This window comes from Rutidosis leptorrhynchoides, chromosome 3 (assembly GCF_046630445.1).
Source record: "Rutidosis leptorrhynchoides isolate AG116_Rl617_1_P2 chromosome 3, CSIRO_AGI_Rlap_v1, whole genome shotgun sequence".
Lineage (NCBI taxonomy): Eukaryota > Viridiplantae > Streptophyta > Magnoliopsida > Asterales > Asteraceae > Rutidosis > Rutidosis leptorrhynchoides.
The window spans coordinates 98,251,487-98,273,685 of NC_092335.1; the positions used below are offsets into that span (position 1 = coordinate 98,251,487).

Below are 22,199 nucleotides of genomic sequence, written 5' to 3' on the forward strand. Positions count from 1 at the left end.
GCTTTGTATCTTTCAATTGTGCCATCTGGTTTGTGTTTTATTGTGAACACCCAGCGACAACCAACTGGTTTCTTTCCTTGAGGAATGATGCATTTTTCCCATGTATCGTTTGACTTTAAGGCATCCATTTCATCTTCCATTGCCTTTCTCCAGTTCTTTGACTTTAAGGCTTGTTCCACGGAGGTTGGTATTTCTTCAGAGTATATTGCGGAAGTGAATTTTTTAGCTTCTTCTGATAAATTTCCCGTGACAATATTTGCCATTGGATATCTTGATCTGAGAGCTTCTTTTTCGGGGTCATACCTTTTTGGTGGAACTCCTCTGTTAGCTCTCGGAGGAAGGATATATCCTTCATTCTGAGTCTCTTGAGCTGCATCTGCTTGATTTGAACTTTGTGATTTATGTGAAATTTGTTGACTTGATCCTTGACTTGAGCTTTGTGGTTCATCTTGAATATCTTGTTGAATAAATTCATGACTTGAACTTTGTGGTTCATCTGGAATAGCTTGTTGAGTTGATTCATTCCGAATTGAATTTTGTGGTTCGTCTGGAATATCTTGTTGAGTTGACTCAGGCTGACTTGAATGTTGTTGTTCATCTTGTGCGAAAGTTTCTTGCTCTATCTCATTTTCTTCAGATGACTTGTTATTATGATTGATTTCTTCTGATGAGGAAATCCTTTCTAACCAACTCACAGTGTCATTAGAATCAATCTCCCCCTCACTTGTGTGTTGGGGGCTATAATAATATTCAGTCTCAAGAAAGTCACAATCCATTGTAGTAAACATGTGACGTCTTTTTGGACTGTAGCATCTATAACCTTTTTGGTTAACCCCATACCCCACAAAAATACACTTTTCAGCACATGGCTCCAGTTTGGTTCGTTCTTGTTTAGGTATGTGAACAAAAACAGAACAACCAAATATTCTAGGTTTAAGGGTAAGATTAGATGGAAGTTCATGAAATTTGGATAGGGCTTGAAGTGGGTTTTGTAGATCAAGAACACGGGTCGGAAGGCGATTTATAAGATAAGTTGCAGTGGCAAGTGCTTCCGGCCAAAAAGATCTTGGAACGTTAGACTCTATTAGTAAAGACCGAGTCATTTCTAAAAGTATGCGATTTTTCCGCTCGGCTACCCCATTTTGTTCAGGGGTATGAGCACATGATGTTTGATAAATAATCCCTCTTTCTTGACAAAACTGTTTCATTGAGGTATTAACGAATTCTCCGCCATTATCAGATCGTAAAATTTGAATATTTTTGTTGAATTGAGTTTGGATCATTTTATAAAATAATGAAAATTTATCAAAAACTTCAGATTTATTTGATAAGAAATAAGTCCATGTCATTCGTGTACAATCGTCAATAAAAAGTAAAAAATATCGAAAATTGCGTCCCCCGTTTATTGGAGATGGACCCCATACATCTGAGTGAATCAATGAAAAAGGAATATTTTTCCTTGTATTATTAGGTTTAAAAGTATTTTTATGACTTTTTGCCAAAATACATGTCTCGCATGTCAAGACGTAATTTGGTGGAAATAATTTGGGAAAAAGGATATTTAAATAACTTGCAGATGGGTGACCCAACCTTCGATGCCATAACCAAGCTTCTCTATCGGGTGTCCCGTGTGCAAGCATCACAGAACCATGTTGGGTTACCTCGTCTACATAGTATAACCCTTCCCGTTCGGTACCACGCCCAATAATAATCCCGGTACTGATATCTTGTAAGATACAGAAAGTGGGATGCAATAAAACAGAACAATTAAGTTCTTTCGTAACATGGCTAACAGATAATAGTTTATGAGATAGGGTTGGAATATACAAACAATTAGATAATTTTAAGGTTGGAGTAATTTCAATTGTCGCACCCCCTTTCACTTGAACAACTCCTCCATTGGCAGTTTGAATTTTATTTATCCGAGGATTTGATTCGATACAAATATCCGATTTTTCAAAAGTCATGGTGTCGGTAGCACCGCAATCAATAATCCATGAGTCATTTTTTGTTTCATTTGTTATCACGTTTGCTGAGGAATATTCATTTGAGTCCATAAATTAAGTTGAGATTCAAGGGACCAATGAGAGCGCGACATGTGTCGCGAATATCACATGTGATTGGAAAAAAAAATTCAAAAATTTTTTTTGAAAAAAAAAATTTTTAATTTTTTTTCGAAATTTAAAAAAAAAAATTTTTTTAATTTTTTTTTTTTTACAATCACATGTGATTTACCTGTACAATCACATGTGATTGAATTGTACAATCACATGTGATTGGATTTGCCATGCATAATCACATGTGATTGGGTTTACAATCACATGTGATTGACATGCATAATCACATATGATTTTTTTTTTAAAAATTCGAAAAAAAAAAATTTCGGAAAAAAAATTCGAAAATTTTTTTTTTCAAAAAAAACAATTTTCAAAAAATAAAATTGAAAAAAAAAAAAATTTCGAATTTTTTTTTTTCCAATTACATGTGATTTTCGCGCCACATGTCGCGTTTTCATTGGTCCCTTTGTTTTCAAGCAAATTTATGGATGCAAGTGATTACAACTCTCACGTTTGCTTTCCCAAATCCTTTTTGAGTTTCAAAATTATAAGTTCTAAAATTATTAGGTTTAGTTTTAATATTTTGGGAACTGTCAAATAATTTGGTACTCGTGCTTCCATATGAAACATCATCCTTTACAAGAGGAGTTTTGAAAATATTTGTAGAGGGTTTATTTTGAAACTTTTGATTTTTTAAGGTGTCTTTTAATAAGAATGAATTAGTTGAGGGTTCTTTTTGAAAGTTTAGGTCACTTGTGAATTGATGGGTTCGTTTTATATAATCAGATTGGGTAATACCCATACCCATTTGCTTTATTTGACCATAACCCATTTGTTTTAATTTATTAGACATCGGAAAGCTTTGTTTTATTTTACCAGTGTCGTTTTTGACACAAACATCCAAATGTTTAAAATTAGGGTTTCCCCTATTTCCAGTCGCCTTATGCGATTTTCCCTCAAAATCAGGGTTTGAGATGTTTTCCCTCATCCCATTTTCTGGTTGTTGTGATTCATATGAAAGTTCAGCGGGTTTACCTTTTGCGTTGCCGATGGTCGTTTGGTCTCCACCGGACGCCGCTGTTGTTGCTACCCATGTCATTTGCTTTTGACTGCCACTGTTATTGATTGCTTGGTTGTGACCTACGGTCGCTCCATCTTTACCATTTGCCACCGCCACTACCCTACTGTTTGCGCAGATGATTTTCCTTTTGACGGTGGCGGCCGTTGGTGGTTGGTAGAGAGCACTAAGGTACCTGAAATTTCTTGCGATATGTACCTCAGTTTTGGGTTGTTGTTGGTTTGAGATGTTGCCTGAGCTACCGTCGTATGACATGGCAACTCAGTTTTTCTTTCTTGGTAAGTAATTGAAGCTTTAGATGGGTTGTATGATTCAGAATCAACAAACCATAAGCTCTGATACCATGATGAGAATTAGAAAATAATTGACTGAATGTAATATTGATCACAGAATTGTATTGTATTGCTACTGATTGAATTGTATTCACTAAAATTGTGTTTTTTACATTTGAGAAGAATGCCTATTTATACTATAATGCCAAACGGCTACAATCATCTAATTTAGGCAAGGAGCCTATGCAATTATGAAAAGGATTTGATTTGAGGGATTTGGTTAAGTAACCGTTAGGTGTTGTACAGTTGGTATTTTCCAGCTCAATGGGAAAAGATGAAATTTATATGATATGATGATCCCTTCAAGTTAGGCTTTATTTCTTTTTTCTTTTTAACATTGATCCCCTTTTGGGGATGACCATTTTTTCTTGTCACAAAACCCTACACGTAAATGCGTATGTGATATTGTGAACTTTATCATTTTTTTCGACACGTAATAGCACAGGTGAGTGGTGGTGGATGAGGGTCAGGTTACTTAAGGTCAGATGGCTTTAACAATGGTTATGCAAGTCAAGTCTCATGGACAAGCGAGCCTGCTGTGGTTCCAGGAACTTCTAGATCGAGGGAGACAAAATACGGGACCTACTAAAATGTTTGTTTTGAAGATACAAGGTAAAATCAGGCATTCAGATGCTGTATGGCCGGATGCACGACATTTCTTTTACTATTATACCCTCAAATTACGGTTGAAACGAAGTGACATCAAATATTATATATTTATATATATGGGTGTAATCTTCTATATGGAATTGAAATTTCGATCTGGAGTTGTGATTATAGTTTGTTGGTGATTGTTTTTGATGTGAAAGAAGCAAACTTTGTAATTAAAATTGGCTTTTAGATTAGGCACATAATATCCTATAAACACAACTGCTTGTCTATTTGATCAATAATAATTGATATTTGATTAGACACATAATCTCTTGAAAACACAAGTGCTTGTCTCTTTGATCTATAATAATTGTTATTGATATATAGATTAATTTGAGGGCTATTTTAATTTTATATGGTTTTAAGCATTCAACTTTGAAATATTGCCTTGCCATAGTAATCAAATATCTGACTAATCTAATGAGAAGAGTTCTTAGGTTGTTCAAGTTAAGGTTTTCAGGTTCATGTGTTGTCAAGGGTTCTGTTATTTGAAGTGGTTATGTTTTCAGGTCGAATGATCAAGTTGTAGTAGTTGTGCTCTCAAATTCAAGTGGTTAAAATGTACTGTAGTAGTAGACATGCTTATAAAATACTAGTGAAGCACTAAAGATTAAGTTGTCATATTGCCACGTTCAAGACTCAAGAGGTCAAGCTCAAGTAGTTGCTGTCTAAAATGTAAATGGTCACGTTAAATCTTCAAAGTGTAGTAGCATCTTGTGATCAAGTTTAAGTAGTAAACTTTAAGCACTATAAACTACAATAGTATCTTCAAGGTCAAGTTCAAGTAATTGTAGTATCTATAATGTCTAAAAAAAATTCTCTAAAATAACGAGTAACATTAAACAAAGTCTTTTCATCAATAGATGAAAAAGACGAACAAAGATACAATCGAACCAAAAGCATTTCAAGACTCGGAAGCAGTAAACGAACTCAATCACTAAACAAAGAGCAAAAGCTAAGTAAGTCCGAGCTTTGAACAACCGGATCACTAAAACGATCTCCAAACACAATCAAATACAAGAACCAAGACAAGAATAGAATTCTAACCAAACTGAGACAATCAACACAAAATCAAACAAACCAGTCACAAACTCACAATCTACCTAACAATCGATTTACTTTTTCGAGTCTTTATGATCGGCTTAACAACCACACCGCCAACCTTCAAACGATTAAATAACTTGTCCGCCCAATTTTTGATCTCATATAATGAAACCTTTGTCAAGAACTATCAATCCTAATACTCGGTAGGATGTACGAGAGCGAACCTTCCTTCTACCCTCAAAAAAGCCGACATTTCGATCCATTTCAACAAACATCATCATGCTCCCCGCAGTTTAAATTGAACTTAATTAGTCGAAATCTTTGAAGAACCCGATTGTTTTAACCTTGAAATACCGATTCTACTCGAATCCGGGTCGGGATGAGTTTGATTAATTTTGAAGTGACTATATATAGCTTCTCAAATTACATAAATACCCTTAATTTTTATCCTAACTACAAAATGCCCCCCAATATTTTTTATACGGAGTAGTAATCTCTCTAAAACCCAAACACAACCCCATCGCCGTTGCAGTGTAAAACCCTGATTTCCCTATTATTCACTTCTCGATCACATCATCTTCCATATGATCACACATCAATAAACAATCTAAACCCATTAAAATGAAGAAATGCTACTATCAACGAATTACCCAATCTCTCAAACACTCCCAATTTCATTCGTTAGGGTTTCAAACCACCCCCAATTCAATCAAACACCACATCCCACAACGCACCCATGTACCCACAATCCGACAATTCTGTTCAGATTCAACCCCGTCACCTCGCGTAACGGAAATCGTTAACGAGTTAATGAATTTAACATTGTTGGAATCAGCTGATTTAACGGAGGTTATGAGGAAGAAAATGGGGATTAATGAGATGCCGATAATGGCAGTGATGATGCCCGGAATGGGGTTGAAGACCGGAGTCAAAGTCGGAGGCGCTACGGCGGCGAAAGGGGAACAAAAGGCGGCGGAGAAAACGGCGTTTGATTTGAAACTTGAAGGCGGGTTTGATGCAGGATCAAAAATTAAGATAATTAAGGAAGTTAGATCATTTACTGATTTTGGTTTGAAAGAAGCTAAAGATATGGTTGAAAAGGCACCTACTATATTGAAGAAAGGTGTCCCTAAAGATGAAGCTGAGAAAATTATTGAAAAAATGAAGGCAATTGGGGCAACAGTTATTATGGAATGAGGTAATTTCATGTTTTATAACATTGAATTTTGTTGGTTTATTGTCTTTGAATATTTGTAGTTTGATTATTTGAATTGTTTGAAGGACTTGTTAATATTGCATTACAATATCATTTTATGCTCAGTGTAGCCTTACTCGAATTGAACGAAGGCTGATTTTGGATAACAGTTGCCTTGAAATGGGCTTACACAGTTAATCGAAATTGAATTAGTGTCATTCTGTTTTATTATTGCTGAGATTAACATATTATGCAATCCATTGTTGTTGTAGGGTGTCTAGATTTGTACATTTTACCTTCGATAGTTTGACTTGTGTTCCTGTATATATGTCCAAGCCTATTTCCTTAAATTTACTGTTCACCCCATGTGGCAATCCTTGCATTAATCTTATCTTATATTATAATGATATAATAATGATGATAATGATTTCACTTATGCAGTTCTTTCTGTTACAATTTAAGTTCATGTTGGTGGACTCGTAGTTAGTGTTGAAATAAAGTCACCCACTTGCAGTGGCGGATTTAGAGATGGTAATTACTGGTGTCACTGGTTAAAAGCTCAATTTTTTTCTATTAGATGGCTAATTTCAACGGTATTACTTAAAATAATTTATAATATTCACTTGTGTCACTAGTTAAAAAAAAAATAATAATATCACGAGATCATGTATTTGACTGGTAGCACGGGCTACCAGTCATGACCATATAGGTCCGCCTCTGCCCACTTGTGTTATAGACATTGCATATTAGGACGCCCCTTTTCACCTAGTACAGTGGATATAACAAATGAGTAGGTTGGGTAATGGGTCCAAATGGTAATGATTGATATGATTTACTGTATTATTGTAACAATAAGATTACTACTGTATTAGACTACGAATTTTGAATGAACTTATATAGGTGATTTATGCATTTGACTATTCGAGTATTAAGTCATTTCGTCTTCATTTTGGCTAAATCTTATAGTTCTACGAGCCTGACCCAGTAAATATTTTATATATTATATAGATATAGATATATAACCTAAACAAATCTATTTATATGCAAATTGGGCCGATCTCATCACCTCTAACAGTAGGAGTAATTTTCTTAAGTACTTTTATATGTCATGATACCTCAAATGCTACTGCTTTTACTATTATATGTCTACGTGTATTAGTGAACATCTCATCTGGTTGTGAGTGCACTAATTTACAACTAAACTTTTATTTTGTTATCAATAAGAAATAAGAATAAGAAATAAGAATTTACATTTTGCTATTTTTGTTCATATGCAGGCTTGTCAATGATGCAAATTTTGTTATGCATTTTCATACCTCAAACATCTCAGATCGTGGGCAGATTTCTTAACCGCATACACTTTCTTTTTTCTTTTGTAGAAGTGTCCATTTATATTTCATCTATGCTCAAATAGTGCACCATGTAAGCTCTTTATATGTTAATTATAAGAGTTCAGTTGCTCTTTTCTCTCTGAAGATGGTTTTATTTTTGGAAGTTATAGTTTTTCTATATCAAAATAATTGAAACGGATTGCTGGATGTTGCTGCTCGAGTTATGCTCTAGATTTGAACAATATGATCATAGTTTCTTGCCTGAAGAGTTGAGACTCAAATGATCTTCTGAACCTTGTTTTTACTGTTATTCTGAATCAGTATGTTTGAGTATGTAGAGTTTTAGAAGGACTAAATTGTATGCAGTTTTAAATAAAATCCGAGGTGCGCTGTAGCATAGCACTTTAATTTATGTTTTTGTGCAATATTTAGTTTGTTCACTTAAGTTCTAAAACAAACCTAACAAGGCAATGACAACCCGAAACCAGCCTTAACTAAAACAAGCCCGCTACAATTAACTAACCGAGCAAAGAAAACACAACAGAGCAATCAATGAGGGGATTATGGCCAATTTACACTTTATTCAAAGCTATGGGACAAAATACACTTTTTACGTGAAAATTGTAAAATTGTGAATGTGAATATACACCATAAGTTCAAACAAACCTATGTTCGTACCTAGTGAACGGGTCGAAAAAACTTCACTACCCGATAAATGTCGAACTACGCTCCCGTGCACCAGGTTCGAACACGACCTTGTTTGAACTTAAGTGTTGTTCGAACTCAACTTAACAATACACGAAATTCGAACGAGAACAGGTTCAAACATGTTCAAACTGCTTATTTTAACAGTGTTTTTTCGCACAGGTACGAATCTTCGAACATGCTCGAACACGTATGTTTTTGAACTCTGTGTATTTAAGATTTGAGTTCGAAAATCAACATTAGGTTCGAACCTTAAAATTTTTTCCAAAGTTTTCATTGATCCTAACATTAGGTTCGAACCAAGTCCTGTTTGAACCTTGTTCGAATGTAACGACCCGTCAAAATCGCTATTGACGCGGCACGTTAATCATTGATTCCATAGTGAGGTTTTGACCTCTATATGATACGTTTTGATAAACTATTGCATTCATTAAAATAAGTGACTTTCTAAACATAGAAAGTTATAAACATGTGGGCGAGTGCTTAGGTATAAGCAAAACCCCAAAATACATAAGTCTTTAATTTACAGGTTGACATCATAGTCCAATTATTTATTACACAACGCAGTTTTATTTTGAATGCAATAAACTTTGTACAAAGCATGAGAGACTCCATGCAGGCAACAAGCACATCACAGCGGAAGCAGTCTAAGGACCTGAGAATAAAACATGCTAAAAAGTCAACACGAATGTTGGTGAGTTATAGGTTTAATTGCTCGAGTCATAAACATATATAAAGATAGACCACAAGATTTCATCAAAAGTTTATCAATAGATTCTACGTAACAGAGCACCCTGGTAATTAAACTTAACGCTATAGTGATAATTACCCCATTCGTTTTAATACACGCAAACCAACATGTCTTAAACTCAAATAACATACGTCCGTTAAAAGGCTAGCGCTCTAGCTCGGACGAGGATGTCAAGCCCTATGGATCCATATACAATTATTCGCGCCCACCAGTCCATATCCTATGTACTGGCAGCTACTAGTTACCAAAGCTAAGGGATTTTCGGTTTAACTCAGTGTAGAATTTAGTATGTACTTGTGTCTTATTGCGTTTAAGATAAATTGCATGTATTCTCAGCCCAAAAATATTTAAAGTATTTAAAAAGGGAGACTATAAACTCGCGGTTCAATATTGAGACTCAATATTGTAGGCAAATTGCGTAGACATAATGATGGTAGACGACTGTATGGTTGGCCTTGGATTCAAGAACAATACCCAATATTTCCTTATTTTAAAACGGTTTGAAACCCGAATTAAAAACACCCTCGTATATAGCTTATTATTATTAAACTTAAATTTAAAATTATAATTATAATATAAATATAAATTTTGAGAGAAGAAAAAAAATTAAGTAAATACTTCGTCGAGTAAACTGCCTTTTATAGGCATGTTTCCTGATTTTGGTCCCCATGCGATCACATGGGTTTTCAGTGCTTTTGCCATGCGATCGCATGGCGTTTTGTTTGCTAGTTCGTCGACATAATATTTACTGTAGCAAATAGTGTTTTTGGTCCCCATGCGATCGCATGGGTTTTCAGTGCTTTTGCCATGCGATCGCATGGCTAGGCTGAACAGCTCATTTCTGCTTGTTTTCTAGTTCGTCGACATCAAATAGTGTTTACTGTAGCAAATAGTGTACTGTAGCAAATAGTGTTTTACTGTAGCACTGTAGCAAAATACGGTTTCATTGTAGCAAATAGTGTTTTACTGTAGCAAATAGTGTTTTACTGTAGCAAAGTCGTTTTTACAGTAGCAATTAGTGTTTTACTTGTACATCTTATAATATATATATATATATATATATATATATATATATATATATATATATATATATATATATATATATATATATATATATATGTATGTATGTATGTATATTTACATAATATTAAATCATATAGAGAATTGGTTTAAATAAGTCGAAATTTTCCGGGTCATGTGACAACCCGGAAATTTTTGACCAAATTTAAACTTTATCTTTAAATGATTTAACGTTTTCGACACGATAAGCAAAGTCTATGAAGTTGAATCTCAAAATTTTAGAACTGTTTCATTACATTTGACTGCTCTCGACGATTCATGAACAATTATATATATGTATATATATATATACAAGTAAAATGACTTTGCTACAGTAAACACTATATGCTACAGTAAACACTATTTGCTACAGTAAACACTATTTGATGTCGATGAACTAGCAAACAAAAACAGGATAAGGCGGCCATGCGATCGCATGGCAAAAACACTGAAAACTCATGCGATCGCATGAGGTACTGTAGCAGGTCACATACTATAAAAGCTCGATTCATTCCTCCGTATCATTATTATTATTATTATTATTATTATTATTATTATTATTATTATTATTATTATTATTATTATTATTATTATTATTATTATTATTATTATTATTATTATTATTATTATTATTATTATTATAATAATAAACTTAAAAGTTTTAAAACTTACAAAAAATTAGTGGGAAGCCTAGAGACAATCTGGGCCCCCACACCTCTAGCAATAGCAAAACCTATCCTAGTAAAAATATGAGCAGCAGCACCGGCACCAATATCTTGCGCCATCGAACTCTTCTGAACCCGCTTTAGCAAAGAAACAGCCTCCTTCTCTAATTCCCCAAGGGAATAAAATGAGAAAGGAATGAAACCATAACCAATCGCCAGACAACTAGATTCGTACTTGACCCGCTTCCGACGAGCCGCATTAATCACAGCACGTCCAGGGACAAAGTCAGAAAGCCCAGACTGTGTCAAAGGAGAAGACCCTGTCAAGTCAACACAAACATCGCAACCACAATCCCAGGAATAAAGTAACACATCTGCAGGTCTGAGGGCCCTGTCGTTCCCTCCAGACAACCCAATGTCAACCTCCTTTCTCGCTGAAATCCCAGATCGATAACAAACATCAACAAGGGAATCCCGGACAATATTATGTCGATGTTTAATACCCACCATACCAGCACATAAAACCGCGTGATCCCCGAAAATATCCCCAGTAAAAACCCTTGAACAGGCAGAGCATGCCGTCGAGATAGAGAACAATGGAACACCTAACCGGTAGCACAACACACATCGGTAAGTCTTTGCGTTCATTGTCTGACCCAACCCCAAAATAGGGACTGCCCTTAGCCAAGCAGAGGTGTGATCACTCTGCTGTGATTTCCATAAGGCCGATTGTCGGGGAGATAACGAAAAAGTGGATTCTGCAGAAGCGGTAACCTTTGTGAAATAAACATCTGCCAATTTCTTCATGAGTATTGGGGCAGCGACCTCACTCGGATTACCTAAAATATCAAACCCAACCGTTTTATTAAACAGACCCAATGCATCTTCAAAAGCACGACCAAGACCAACAATACCCGCATGACGTAGGAGCTTGGTCTGCAATCCAGCAGACTGTAATCGAGAAGCCAGAAAAGCATAATGACGAACATCTCCCGCAGAATAAACACCAAGCCCTCCAAATGCAAATGGCAAGGTGGCAAGCCGCCACTGCCAATCACCAAACCCAGTCCCTGAAGCAGTAACAATACGCTCCAAGGAAGATCGAAGGGCTCCATCGAAAGCGCGTTGAGCCGCCTCAAATATACTAGGAGGACAAGTACGCAAGGAAAAGTAGAGTTTAGAAACTCCCGTACATGCCCTAAGCAACAACAACTCACACTGAGGATCATCAAGCTTAGCAACCTTATCCATAAGCGCAATGGACTTGGTCACCCTTTGCATCACCAGTTCACTACTAAAACCAGGATCGGAACTTGCGGGGGCCCCAAGCAACTTAACAACATTAAAAGGCCGAGCAATATTAGGAGGAAAGACACCTACTTGCCTGCTGCGAGGGTCCTCCGTAGGCCAGAAAATTTCTGTTTTTTCAACGTTGAGATGCAGCCCAAAACGAGGCCCATCCTCCATAATCAAATGCAAAACCTTCCCCACCACCAAAGTGTCCCCAATAATAGTACCATCATCCAAATACCACGCCTGAAGACAAACTTCAAAATTATCTCTGATTTTAGAAACCAAGAGTTGTAGGACCAAAGCAAAAAGCAGCGGACCAAGGGGATCACCCTATTGCACCCCCTGAGAAGACCATAATGTGTGGTTCCCATAATACAATCTGGCTGGATTAGAGTAGCAAAATTCAACCCACCGAGAAATGCTCGGACAAAGGCGGCTATTATTATTATTATTATTATTATTATTATTATTAAGATTAATATTATTATTATTAATCTTATTATAATATTATTATTAGTAGTATATATACCTAAAATACTACGACGAGGTCATGAGCGTGTCACCTTCAAAATGGGTTTTTGAGCGGGATAGAGCTAAGGAAATTATGGGTTATTGCCAAGGAGGTTATAGGTAATGTTCGAGGGTATATTTGTGAATCAAATCTAGTGTTTATCATCTCTGTTGCGTCTACGTACTTTCCTACAATATTGAATCTCAATATTGATACGTAAGCACTCATATTTTATCTTTTATACATTAATTATGTATCCATGTCTAGTGCTCGAGTATATATATTTATGCATGCTTGTATGCTAAATTTTGTCGTTAAACAGTTATGATGAATCATGAAGTAAATACATATATTACTGATAAAAGGTATATGATATGCATGTTTTTGGAAAGCTGGCGAAAAATCAATAACTTTTCATTTAGAAATCGCGTAATTTCGGTGAACGAATTAAAAGATATGATCAACTGAATTATGATTGACATTGATTGAAATTGCTTTTGAAACTTGTTTGTAAGAATGATAAATTGGATTTTTGAATATTACCAGCCAAGTAAATGAATCCATATATAAGGCACGTCTCGTTTTGTTGAATTATTGTCAAAATTGACTTTTTGAAACGACTTTGGATAACTTTTGTATGTCGATCTCGAGCATTAGGATTGTTATACACTATGACCTGACCTAGCTTGATAGACATTTATTGACCAACATATGTTCTCTAGGTTGAGATCTACGGTTATTTGGTAATCCGAGTTTCGATCACATTTTGGTGAACGACTTTATATGCTGCTAAAATGAGTTTCATATGATCCCTTTTACTCAATATATTTTTGGGCTGAGAATACATGCGACTGTTTATAAATACTGAAAATACTAGATTTATATGCGTGAGTTTCATTTGCTCCCTTTCTAATTGCTTTTGCAATCTATATTTTTGGGCTGAGAATACATGCACTTTATTTTAAACGAAATGGATACAAGTACATACTAAATTCTACACTGAGTTTGAACCGAAAATCCCTTAGTTTTGGTAACTGTTAACTGCCAGTTATAAGAACTGGTGGGCGCGAGTAGTAGTATATGGATCCATAGGGCTTGATATCCTCGTCCGAGCTAGAGCACTAGCCTTTTAATGGACGTATGTATGACGATCGCTCTAAATCCATATGGACGAACACGTCATTCATTGATTTCATTGCGAGGTATTTGACCTCTATATGATATGTTTTGTAAACATTGCATTCTTTTCAAAAGGTACACAATAAATGAATATCAATTCCTAAGGTTTTCAACGTTTGATGATTTCTACATATAGACAATGACCATAAATAATAGTTTACCATAATGCATCCGTTGACAATGAAGTCAAAATAAGATACACGGTGATGATTTTGTGAATGCAAAGTTTTCTTGAATAAAGCATGTATGACTCCATGCACATAGCTTGTATCACATATAAGCAAACAGCGGAAGACTTCTAGAAACCTGAGAATAAACATGCTTAAAAGTGTCAACACAAAGGTTGGTGAGTTCATAGTTTTAATGTATCGTATAATCTGTATATAAAGGTGGATCACAAGATTTCAGTTGTTTCATCCAGAAACGTTTATCAAAATATTCTACAAGATTGAGCACCCTGGTAACTAAACTTAACGAATATATAATTTATACCCTTTGTATAATCATCTTAATAATACACGCAAACCAACGTGTACGCTTCTCAAATAGCATACGTCCGTTAAAAGGCTAGTGCTCTAGCTCGGACGGGGATATCAAGCCCTATGGATCCATATACTACTACTCGCGCCCACCAGTTCTTATAACCGACAGTTACTAGTTACCAAAGCTAAGGGATTTTCGGTTCAAACTCAGTATAGAATTTAGTATGTACTTGTATCCATTGCGTTTAAAATAAAGTGCATGTATTCTCAGCCCAAAAAATATAGATTGTAAAAGCAATTAAAAAGGGAGCAATGAAACTCACCTTAGCAGCATATAAAGTTGTTCACCAAAATGTGACCGAAACTCGGATTACCAATTAATCGTAGATCTCAACCTAGAGAACATATGTTGGTCAATAAATGTCTATCAAGCTAGGTCAAATCATAGTGTATCACAATCCTAATGCTCGAGATCGACATATAATAGTTATCCAAAGTCGTTTCAAAAAGTCAATTTTGACAATAGTTCAACAAAACGAGACGTGCCTTATATAAGGATTCATTTACTCGGTTGGTAATATTTAAAAGTTCACTTTATCAATCTCGTAAACAAGTTGTTTAAATCTTAATTGCAGATTCAAAAGCAATTTCAATTAATGTCAATCATAATTCAGTTGATCATATCTTTTAATCCGTTCATCGAAACTATTCGATATCTAAATGAAAAGTTATTGATTTTTCGCTAGCTTTCCAAAAACATGTATATCATATACCTTTTACCAGTAATATATGTATTTAATTAGTGATTCATTATAAACTATTTAATGACGAAATTTAGCATACAAGCATATATAAATATATATACTCGAGCACTAGACATGGATACATAATTAATATATAAAAGATAAGATATGAGTGCTTACGTATCAGTATTGAGATTCAATATTGTAGGAAAGTACGTAGATGTAACGGAGATGATAAACACTAGGTTTGATTCACAAATATACCCCCGAACATTACCCATAACCTCCTTGGCAATAACCCATAATTTCCTTAGCTCTATCCCGCTTGAAAACCATTTTGAAAGTGACACGCTCATAACCTCGTCGTAGTATTTTATGTATAATACTAATTAATAATATTAATAATAATAAGATTAATAATAATATTAATCTTAATAATAATAATAATAATAATAATAATAATAATAATAATAATAATAATAATAATAATAATAATAATAATAATAATAATAATAATAATAATAAATAAAATAATAATAATAATAATAAATAAAATAAATACGGAGTAATATATGATTAGAGAAACTGAGCTAAAAGTTGAGCAATTTATAGAACCTTTTCTGAAAAAGTACCCCATGCGATCGCATGGGATTTGTGCTTCAAGGCCATGCGATCGCATGGCCCTCTGATCCAGCTCACAAACTTTTAACTTTTTGTTTGTCGACATAATTTTATATAATATATTTAATTTATATAATTAATTATATATTATATTAAATTCACATGCATAGTTGACTTGTAATTTTTGTTCCGATAAGTCGTACGTCATCACTTGACTTATGTCCCGGTTCTGGTTTTTCAAATGTCCTTTCGTACGCTGAGAAAACTTGCATTTTACGTTTCGTGACACGTACCATTGTCAAAATATAGCCTTAAATTATCCCTAAACTATACCACTCAAAGTATATCTTAAACTTTCGAGTATTTTGGTCATTTACTTCTATAAATCATCGTCTCACTATTTGTTAATATGTGTATATATATATATATATATATATATATAATAATAATAATTTGTTTTTATGACCAAGTAAATATTATATTTTATCGTATTGTTAAATATATATTTTCAATTTTAATAAACACATTTTAAAATACATATCACAAGTTATCATATATCTAATTCCAACTGTTAATATTCCTTATTATTGTATGTGTCCAAATTACATTATTTAAACAAACACTTTACCATTTATTCCGAATACCGTTAAGAATGAATGATTTCCCAAATCAACGTGGACCTCACAACAGAGACCCGTAATAATATCATAATCCTTAAGGGACTCATTAAATATCTTTTAATTCAATCGTTTGGCATAATCTTTTAATTCCGTAGTTGAATATATCAATCAGCTAATCAAACCAATAAGTTTAATGCACAGTATCATTTACTTAACATTTTGTTATGTTTTCAAGTTATAGCATATGTACCTATTTACATATAATTGTTCGCGAATCTTTGAGAACAATCGAAGGGTAATTGAATAATTCAAAATTTTGAGATTCAACTTCATAGACTTTGCTCATCGTGTCGGAAACGTTAAATCATTTAAAGATAAAGTTTAAATTTGGTCAAAAATTTCCGGGTTGTCACAGTACCTACCCGTTAAAGAAATTTCGTCCCGAAATTTGAGTGAGGTCGTCATGGCTAATAATAAAAATGTTTTCATGACGAATATGAGTTGGTAAATAGAATTTTTATCACCATTGAATAATACGGATACAACAATCCGATTACTCGAAGCGTATGAGAGAAGTTATCGTAGTAGAGTGAAATGGAGAATAGAGATTCGTCTTATCTCTTGATGTATTAACGATTGATTTCCAGAATTTAAGGAATAGAAAATCTTCATAATTTAAATAAGATTTGATTCTTCGGAATTTAAGGAAATTAGGATTTCCTTTGATTAAATGCGTAATCTGCCTCGATTGCTATGTCTGATATTTTGCTATAAATTGACCTCTTCCGTTTCATTTATTTTCACCATTCCTATAATCTTCTTTCTTAATTCATACTTACAAAAGATTTGTGAAAATGCTTCATCCAGTTCTGATTCTTGATATTTTCTTGGCTATCATATCATTCATTCTTCTTTTTCATCTGCCACCAGAGGAGGTTATTTTCTTCTACTATTACCTTGGGGTTATATTGTTTTTCATTCTCCCGTGTCTTTATATTGCTATACGCATTGATATACACGGTTTGTAATTTCGGGGTTGTTTTCGGGCTTTATATTTTCCATTATATTTCAGAGCTTCATGCTTTCGTTTTCTCTTCCTGATTTTAAGTCAAGCGAATAATGGTCCAAAATTCGTAGGTATGGATTTTGAAATGAACATAGTTAATATTCTAAGAAAGAAATGGTAATGGCACAATCTGACTTGTCAAATTACCAGAATATTCGAAAAAGACCGAATCATCAAGAAAAATATTTTCTTGATATGTTTAGAGGTTAAATAGAATGAAAGAGTTATGTAACATGGTTCATGATGAGGGTATGATCTGTGAACCTTTATCACGTTCCATTAGGAACTCAGCATGACTTACTGTAATATAATCACGTTGATCAAGTGTCATTATATTATACTAACTCATGCTTCAATTCCCAACACTACTTCAAAAACATTCATTTTTCGAAATTTTCAGAAATTAGAAATTAAAATAGTTTCTTTTATGATGTAACACAGATAGCGTGAAGAGATAAATGATTTCAGATAAGAATAGTTATGAAAATATCTTCAGAAATATTGAGGATATTTATAATGGAAGATACGATGATATCTTAGAATTTCTAATATCAGAGGATGATGCGGAAAATCTGTCTGTGAAGGTTTAGAATAAGAAGTAAGGTTCTTACTAATGGTTTCAGCAGACACTGAATCATTTGGATTCTTTGAAGGTAGATTTCGTCCTTGTGATTTGTCCACAGCCTCTTTCATGGTCTGCTCAATCTGTTTTCCAGTTCCAAATCTTCTCTTTTTCTCAGCTTTACCACCTTACCATTCTTTATCATCAAACTTTTGACTGTTAAGGTCGTTTACAGTTTTTACTGCTTCATCAGCATTGTTCCAATTTCAGAGAACTAGTTCATAGTTTGGGATGTTTTTTCAGAAACTTCACATTCGAAGTATGTAAGTCTAGAAGATAATGTTATCTATATATAACTGTTGTAGTAGAAAATGCTGCGAGATTCAAAATACTGATTGCTAATTCCCGGTGGTTGGTATGGAAATTATTGTTACAAGATATGGATGAGTACATGATAGGGTTTCAATGAGTATAAGGATTTTTCGAAAGGTCAAGGATTAATAAAGTTGTTTGGTAAATTTACTGCTAATGCGGTGGAACATGAAAGGTTCCCCAGTAACAAAACGTATATATCAAGGTTACAATAAGGCTTAATCTGAAAAGTTGAAGTTGACTGGTTGAAAGTGTGATAAAACTGGATACTTTGAAAAGAAATTGCAAGATTATTTTCGGTAATAACAATGCTAAAGTATCTTTCACTGTTTTGAAGTCAAAGTATAGCTTTGAAAGATGTAGAGATCTAAGAATGATGTTACTTGTTAAATCTTGACTTGGATTCAGCTCTGTCAATATCAGAATATGTAATTGAATTTGTATGGAAATGATTGTATATTGCTGTGAGCATAGTTAATAATTTTTGAATCAAAGTTGAAGAATGTACAGTATAACATATTAATTGTGAACTTATATATTTCCCGGGTATTACCTACTCGTTAAAGATTTCACAACTAATACTTTGTACAAAAGAATTTTTATTACCGTCTTTATGAAAATATATGTATGTATATTTTCTTCAGATGTAACACAGATTTAATGAGTTAATATCATATTAAGCTCATTTAATTTTTGGCTGGATTAGAAATGAATAATCTCTAAAACATTAAAGATTTCATAATCTTCGTGGAGTATTTTACTAATGTAATCAATACTTCATTATTCATTCTTATTGATATTCCTTGGTGAAGGGTGTGGTGCTCATGGAATTTTTGTGAACCTTACAAGGCACAAATGATGTTTTCTGGAAAGTTTCGAGTACATTGAAAATGAAAATGTAAAATCAATTATGTAATTGAATAATACACTTGGTTTATTATGAAATAGAATTCATTAAGTTGGAACAAAGACTGTAGTTAACAATGGTTAAGTTGTTAAGGAAGGATGTACATCATTGCATATTAGTAATATGAACTAACCGAGTAGTACCTACCAGTTAAGATTCACACGTAATAGCTTAGTACGAAAAAATTTATTTTGATTTCAAAATTCATATATATAAAATATACATAAAATTTCTTCGGGGAAAAATGAGTTAATACTTCATCGGTTATTGTTGCTGGTATTTCTTGGTAACTATGGTGCGTATGACGTTGATGCTCGTGGAACAGATTGTGAAGTTGAGGTTTGCGATGCGGATGTTGTTGGTGGTGGTAATGGTACTGTTGGTGTTGTTGTCGGTGGTACTGTTGATGCCGGTGATGCTGCTGGTACTTGTAACCTTTGCACCATATTCTCCAAAGCCACTACCCGAGCGTGAAGCTCGTTGACTTCTTCTACTACACCGGGATGATTGGCGGTTCGGACGAGCGGATGAATAAGATCCAGAATTTGAGATAGTATATTATCGTGACGAGATACTCTGGAAATGAGAGAGAAAATGGTGTCTCGAACAGGTTCGCCGGTAAGTGCTTCAGGTTCTTCGCCAAGAGGGCAATGTGGTGGATGGAAGGGATCACCTTCTTCTTGTCTCCAATGATTAAGTAGACTACGAACCCATCCCCAATTCATCCAGAATAGATGAAGGCTAATTGGTTGATCCATTCCGGTTACACTGTCTTCGGAATTCAGGTGAATATCCATATCGGAATAGCTGTCGTAGTTTAAGGAATTTGAACTAGATACGGGATCCATCTTGTATAATTAGGGAGATGATTTTTGATATGAATTAGATTATAGAATTTAGTTTGGTATTCTTCAATACATATTTTACATTTGTATATATAATACCAAATTCCATAAATCACGGAGAAATTTTCGAAAAATGTCAGGAAAAGTTTACAGTAACAGATACGCTAAGATATGAATTTTTGTCTATACACTATTTATGCAATAAATGCAGGAAAACGTGTCTAGACTTAAGAATGATAAGCAGGTGATTTCCGACAAGAAATGATAAGTAAAACTTTTAACATGCAGACATGGTCGAATTCCAGACTTACTAATGCATCCTAACAACTATCAGTTAGACACACTCATGCAAGACCTGGTTCACTAGGACCAACGCTCTGATACCAACTGTGACGATCGCTCTAAATCCATATGGACGAACACGTCATTCATTGATTTCATTGCGAGGTATTTGACCTCTATATGATACGTTTTGTAAACATTGCATTCTTTTCAAAAGGTACACAATAAATGAATATCAATTCCTAAGGTTTTCAACGTTTGATGATTTCTACATATAGACAATCACCATAAATAATAGTTTACCATAATGCATCCATTGACAATGAAGTCAAAATAAGATACACGGTGATGATTTTGTGAATGCAAAGTTTTCTTGAATAAAGCATGTATGACTCCATGCACATAGCTTGTATCACATATAAGCAAACAGCGGAAGACTTCTAGAAACCTGAGAATAAACATACTTAAAAGTGTCAACACAAAGGTTGGTGAGTTCATAGTTTTAATGTATCGTATAATCTGTATATAAAGGTGGATCACAAGATTTCAGTTGTTTCATCCAGAAACGTTTATCAAAATATTCTACAAGATTGAGCACCCTGGTAACTAAACTTAACGAATATATAATTTATACCCTTTGTATAATCATCTTAATAATACACGCAAACCAACGTGTACGCTTCTCAAATAGCATACGTCCGTTAAAAGGCTAGTGCTCTAGCTCGGACGGGGATATCAAGCCCTATGGATCCATATACTACTACTCGCGCCCACCAGTTCTTATAACCGACAGTTACTAGTTACCAAAGCTAAGGGATTTTTGGTTCAAACTCAGTATAGAATTTAGTATGTACTTGTATCCATTGCGTTTAAAATAAAGTCCATGTATTCTCAGCCCAAAAAATATAGATTGCAAAAGCAATTAAAAAGGGAGCAATGAAACTCACCTTAGCAGCATATAAAGTTGTTCACCAAAATGTGACCGAAACTCGGATTACCAATTAATCGTAGATCTCAACCTAGAGAACATATGTTGGTCAATAAATGTCTATCAAGCTAGGTCAAATCATAGTGTATCACAATCCTAATGCTCGAGATCGACATATAATAGTTATCCAAAGTCGTTTCAAAAAGTCAATTTTGACAATAGTTCAACAAAACGAGACGTGCCTTATATAAGGATTCATTTACTCGGTTGGTAATATTTAAAAGTTCACTTTATCAATCTCGTAAACAAGTTGTTTAAATCTTAATTGCAGATTCAAAAGCAATTTCAATTAATGTCAATCATAATTCAGTTGATCATATCTTTTAATCCGTTCATCGAAACTATTCGATATCTAAATGAAAAGTTATTGATTTTTCGCCAGCTTTCCAAAAACATGTATATCATATACCTTTTACCAGTAATATATGTATTTAATTAGTGATTCATTAAAAACTATTTAATGACGAAATTTAGCATACAAGCATATATAAATATATATACTCGAGCACTAGACATGGATACATAATTAATATATAAAAGATAAGATATGAGTGCTTACGTATCAGTATTGAGATTCAATATTGTAGGAAAGTACGTAGACGTAACGAAGATGATAAACACTAGGTTTGATTCACAAATATACCCCCGAACATTACCCATAACCTCCTTGGCAATAACCCATAATTTCCTTAGCTCTATCCCGCTTGAAAACCATTTTGAAAGTGACACGCTCATAACCTCGTCGTAGTATTTTATGTATAATACTAATTAATAATATTAATAATAATAAGATTAATAATAATATTAATCTTAATAATAATAATAATAATAATAATAATAATAATAATAATAATAATAAT

The 22,199-nt window shown here is 33.9% G+C and overlaps 1 protein-coding gene across 1 annotated transcript; it reads left to right on the forward strand.

Annotated features, from left to right (window-relative positions):
• The first annotated feature begins 5,665 nt into the window (after positions 1 to 5,665).
• On the forward strand, positions 5,666 to 6,502 carry LOC139896549 (uncharacterized). The gene has a single exon (XM_071879197.1). It carries the CDS (start codon positions 5,784 to 5,786, stop codon positions 6,357 to 6,359), a length of 576 nt encoding a protein of 191 aa, XP_071735298.1. The 5' UTR covers positions 5,666 to 5,783; the 3' UTR covers positions 6,360 to 6,502.
• Positions 6,503 to 22,199: the final 15,697 nt, after the last annotated feature.

Bases quoted from the DNA above. Each gene is read 5' to 3' on its own strand.
- LOC139896549 (XM_071879197.1), top strand. From the start codon at position 5,784: ATGAAGAAATGCTACTATCAACGAATTACCCAATCTCTCAAACACTCC.